Consider the following 5,049-nt stretch of genomic DNA (forward strand, 5'->3'; position numbering starts at 1 on the left):
TGTAAAAAACTAAAAATATGTAAAAAACGAAAAATAAACGAAAAATAAACGAAATATACAGGGACACGACACGACAGGACGACTTACTGCTACGCCATCTTGGACGCCATCCCTTCATGTTTCAGTTTGATAATGCACTGCCCCATGTCGCGAGGATCTGCAGACCAGCCACCTGGACAGCTGAAGAAACTGTGTGTATGTACAATCAAAGAATTTCTGCACAAACTGTCAGTTCCTTCCAATTCCTGGAAGATGAAAATGTCCCAGTTCCTCCATGTCCTCCATACTCACCTGTTGTCACTCATTGGGCATGTTTGGGATGATCTGGACCAACATGCACGACAGCGTGTCCCTAGCAACTTCACACAGCCATTGAAGGGGAGTAGGACAACATTCCACAGGCTTCAATCAACAGCCTGATCAACTCCATGCAATGTGTCACGCTGCATTAGGCAAATGGTGGTCACACCAGATACTGACTGGTTTTCCAATCCACGCCCCTATTTTCTTCAAGGTATCTGTGACAGAGGCATATCTTTCTTCCCAGTCATGTGAAATCCATAGATTAGGGCCTAATGCATTCATTTCAATTGACGGATTTCCTTGTATAAACTGTAACTCAATAAAAACTTTAAAATTGTTGCATATTTTTTGTTCATTGTAAAAGGCGGAGACAGTACAGGTTCATCAAATCTGGGACCGAGAGACTCTGATAGATTCTGCCTGATGTATGAAAGTCAACAAATCACATTTCAAATCAAATCAAATTTATTTATATAGCCCTTCGTACATCAGCTGATATCTCAAAGTGCTGTACAGAAACCCAGCCTAAAACCCCAAACAGCAAGCAAATCAGGTGTAGAAGCACGGTGGCTAGGAAAAACTCCCTAGAAAGGCCAAAACCTAGGAAGAAACCTAGAGAGGAACCAGGCTATGTGGGGTGGCCAGTCCTCTTCTGGCTGTGCCGGGTGGAGATTACAACAGAACATGGCCAAGATGTTCAAATGTTCATAAATGACCAGCATGGTCGAATAATAATAAGGCAGAACAGTTGAAACTGGAGCAGCAGCACGGTCAGGTGGACTGGGGACAGCAAGGAGTCATCATGTCAGGTAGTCCTGGGGCACGGTCCTAGGGCTCAGGTCCTCTGAGAGAGAGAAAGAAAGAGAGAATTAGAGAGAGCATATGTGGGGTGGCCAGTCCTCTTCTGGCTGTGCCGGGTGGAGATTATAACAGAACATGGCCAAGATGTTCAAATGTTCATAAATGACCAGCATGGTCGAATAATAATAAGGCAGAACAGTTGAAACTGGAGCAGCAGCACAGCCAGGTGGACTGGGGACAGCAAGGAGTCATCATGTCAGGTAGTCCTGGGGCATGGTCCTAGGGCTCAGGTCCTCTGAGAGAGAGAAAGAAAGAGAGAAGGAGAGAATTAGAGAACGCACACTTAGATTCACACAGGACACCGAATAGGACAGGGTAAGTACTCCAGATATAACAAACTGACCCTAGCCCCCCGACACATAAACTACTGCAGCATAAATACTGGAGGCTGAGACAGGAGGGGTCAGGAGACACTGTGGCCCCATCCGAGGACACCCCCGGACAGGGCCAAACAGGAAGGATATAACCCCACCCACTTTGCCAAAGCACAGCCCCTACACCACTAGAGGGATATCTTCAACCACCAACTTACCATCCTGAGACAAGGCTGAGTATAGCCCACAAAGATCTCCGCCATGGCACAACCCAAGGGGGGGGCGCCAACCCAGACAGGATGACCACATCAGTGAATCAACCCACTCAGGTGACGCACCCCTTCCAGGGACGGCATGAGAGAGCCCCAGTAAGCCAGTGACTCAGCCCCTGTAATAGGGTTAGAGGCAGAGAATCCCAGTGGAAAGAGGGGAACCGGCCAGGCAGAGACAGCAAGGGCGGTTCGTTGCTCCAGAGCCTTTCCGTTCACCTTCCCACTCCTGGGCCAGACTACACCCAATCATATGACCCACTGAAGAGATGAGTCTTCAGTAAAGACTTAAAGGTTAAGACCGAGTTTGCGTCTCTGACATGGGTAGGCAGACCGTTCCATAAAAATGGAGCTCTATAGGAGAAAGCCCTGCCTCCAGCTGTTTGCTTAGAAATTCTAGGGACAATTAGGAGGCCTGCCTCTTGTGACCGTAGCATACGTGTAGGTATGTACGGCAGGACCAAATCAAAGAGATAGGTAGGAGCAAGCCCATGTAATGATTTGTAGGTTAGCAGTAAAACCTTGAAATCAGCCCTTGCTTTGACAGGAAGCCAGTGTAGAGAGGCTAGCACTGGAGTAATATGATCAAATTTTTGGGTTCTAGTCAGGATTCTAGCAGCCGTATTTAGCACTAACTGAAGTTTATTTAGTGCTTTATCCGGGTAGCCGGAAAGTAGAGCATTGCAGTAGTCTAACCTAGAAGTGACAAAAGCATGGATACATTTTTCTGCATCATTTTTGGACAGAAAGTTTCTGATTTTTGCAATGTTACGTAGATGGAAAAAAGCTGTCCTTGAAATGGTCTTGATATGTTCTTCAAAAGAGAGATCAGGGTCCAGAGTAACGCCGAGGTCCTTCACAGTTTTATTTGAGATGACTGTACAACCATTAAGATTAATTGTCAGATTAAACAGAAGATCTCTTTGTTTCTTGGGACCTAGAACAAGCATCTCTGTTCTTTTCGTTTGTGAGTTCATTGCCTTTGTCTATGGTGATGAATGACAAATGGATTTTAGATGCGTGTTACCTCGTTTTTATACCCAGTGAAACATGAAGCCACGAAAGGCCAAAAAACAGTTACATAAATGAGACAACAGGAGAACAGAAGAAGGTTAACTCAAATAACATGTTGATAACATTTTTGTTAGATTATGTTAATAATTTTTTGTACTACTTACGAAAATATTGTTCTCCGAGCAATTGTATTAGTATAAAAAATGTAATTACAAAGTCTGCATACAGTATAGCTCAGTATTTCTATTATTTATTTTATAGTCTTTTTTTGCTCATCAAAATCAAGGGTGCCGATAATTTGGGTTGTGACTGAATAAAGCGCAGGGGGGAAGGATGTCCTCACAGGACAAGATCCTACCTTGAGATCTGTGCATGGAATTCACCATTGTCATCAATGCATGTTTTATGAGATTGGGTCTCATGAGGGATTTGGTGCTCTATGATTACAGTTCACTCATGAAAGGACTCAGGGCCCAATTCAACCAATTACAGATAAAGGACAACTCAAAACATGTCCGTCTTTATGTGTCTTATGGACCTTTGAGCTAATCAGCTTGTACGCATGTTCAAGTGTGCAGATTCTACACCTGTTTTTGGATACAAATCGGTATGTAGCTGTCTAATCAAATCAAAGTTTATTTGTCACATGCGCCGAATTCAACAGGCGTAGAGCTTACAGTGATATGCTTACTTACAGGCTATAACCAATAGTGCAAAAAAAAGGTATGTATGTGTGTGTTTGTGTGTGTGTCTAATGAGAATCATGACGTGGGATTCCTCAAGTGGCTGAGAGAAGGTGTTTCAGAAAGAGGATAAATTCAGAGACATCCAATGCCAGTCGGTTCAGAGTGTCATCTACCAGCTGTGTGTGAAACCTGGTGCACAAGGCTGGCCTGGTAAGTATTGGACTTAACAATCCATTAACATAACTTGACCTTGTAACCAACTGTATGTTTTCTAGATGATTCACATGATATATTTTCTGTTACAATCAATTAACCAGTTTGACAATGCAGACTGTTTTTATGCAATTCTTTTCACTGATATTCCATATTGTAGCAGTAAATACAAACTGAACTGTATCAGTGACCACATAGTTATTCTGTACTGATAGTGGTACATGGCTGTTATATTCAAGCAAGTGCTGGGAGTTGGTGATGTTGCCCAACATTGAAGAATTGTCTGGCACCCTCTCCATTAGATATTCTGCTAATCACTGTAGATCAATATACAATCTTTTGCTTCTTATTTGGTAAATTATTTTACAGGAACATGGAGCCAAACAACAGAACAACATATTTGGTAATAGAATTCCTCATCACAGGATTGGATGAAGTACAACACCCAAAGCTGGTGGGAGCAGCCATTTTGTTCATCCTCTGTCTCATTCTGATCGGAAGCATCACCAACATTTGTGTCATAGCATTCAACAAGCCTCTGCATACCCCCATGTACTTTTTTATTTGCTCGCTGGCAATGGTAGACATAGTCTACACCAGCGGCATTAGTGTTACAATGCTTAACGTTCTCCTTGGTGAGGAGAGAAGAGTCCCCTATGCACCCTGCATGATACAGTGCTTCCTATTTCATTTAGGAAGCACTATGGAACCCTTCGCTATTGCTCTGATGGCTTATGATCGCCTTATTGCAATTTCATATCCTCTTCGATATCAGACTATCTTAACTAATACAAATGTATTTTTACTTATAATAGCGACTTGGGCACTAGGCTGCATATTTGCAGGTTTGTGGACTGGCTTGGTGAACAATTTGCCGTTTTGTGGCTCAAATAAACTCCCATACAGCTTTTGTGAATATGCAGCCTTAGTAAGAGCAGCATGTGTGAATCCTACATTTTATTTCAGTGTAGCTTCTACTGTGGCGACCACAATATTATGGGTTAATTTAGCCTTGATATTCTTCTCATACATGAAGATAGTTTATGTAGTGATACAAATGTCTTCATCCAAAGACAGGAGGAAAACATTTAACACCTGTGTCTCCCACATGATAGTGGTGGCTTGCTTCTTTATCCCCAAGGTGTTGTTAATATTGGTCACCAGGGTTGGTTTGGTTCTCACGCTCTCTCACAGAAATGGCCTAATCATTGGCTCTACTCTGGGCCCCTCTCTTGTGAACCCACTTGTGTATTGTCTCAAAACCAAGGAGATTCGAGGGCGCCTGAAATATATTTTCAAGAGATCTGACATTTCTCCAAATATGTAATGGTTAGGGTTACCAAAGCCATTTCTTGTTTCTTGCTTGTTCCAATAAAACGTGGTTAAGTC

General features: G+C 42.9%; 1 protein-coding gene across 1 annotated transcript; it reads left to right on the forward strand.

Annotated features, from left to right (window-relative positions):
* Positions 1-3,607: 3,607 nt before the first annotated feature.
* On the forward strand, positions 3,608-5,049 carry LOC116353546 (putative olfactory receptor 10D3). The gene is made up of 2 exons (XM_031789426.1): positions 3,608-3,657; positions 4,030-5,049. The coding sequence occupies exon 2, from the start codon at positions 4,034-4,036 to the stop codon at positions 4,985-4,987; it is 954 nt and encodes a 317-aa protein (XP_031645286.1). The 5' UTR covers positions 3,608-3,657; positions 4,030-4,033; the 3' UTR covers positions 4,988-5,049.

Source organism: Oncorhynchus kisutch, linkage group LG15 (genome assembly GCF_002021735.2).
Source record: "Oncorhynchus kisutch isolate 150728-3 linkage group LG15, Okis_V2, whole genome shotgun sequence".
Classification (NCBI taxonomy): domain Eukaryota; kingdom Metazoa; phylum Chordata; class Actinopteri; order Salmoniformes; family Salmonidae; genus Oncorhynchus; species Oncorhynchus kisutch.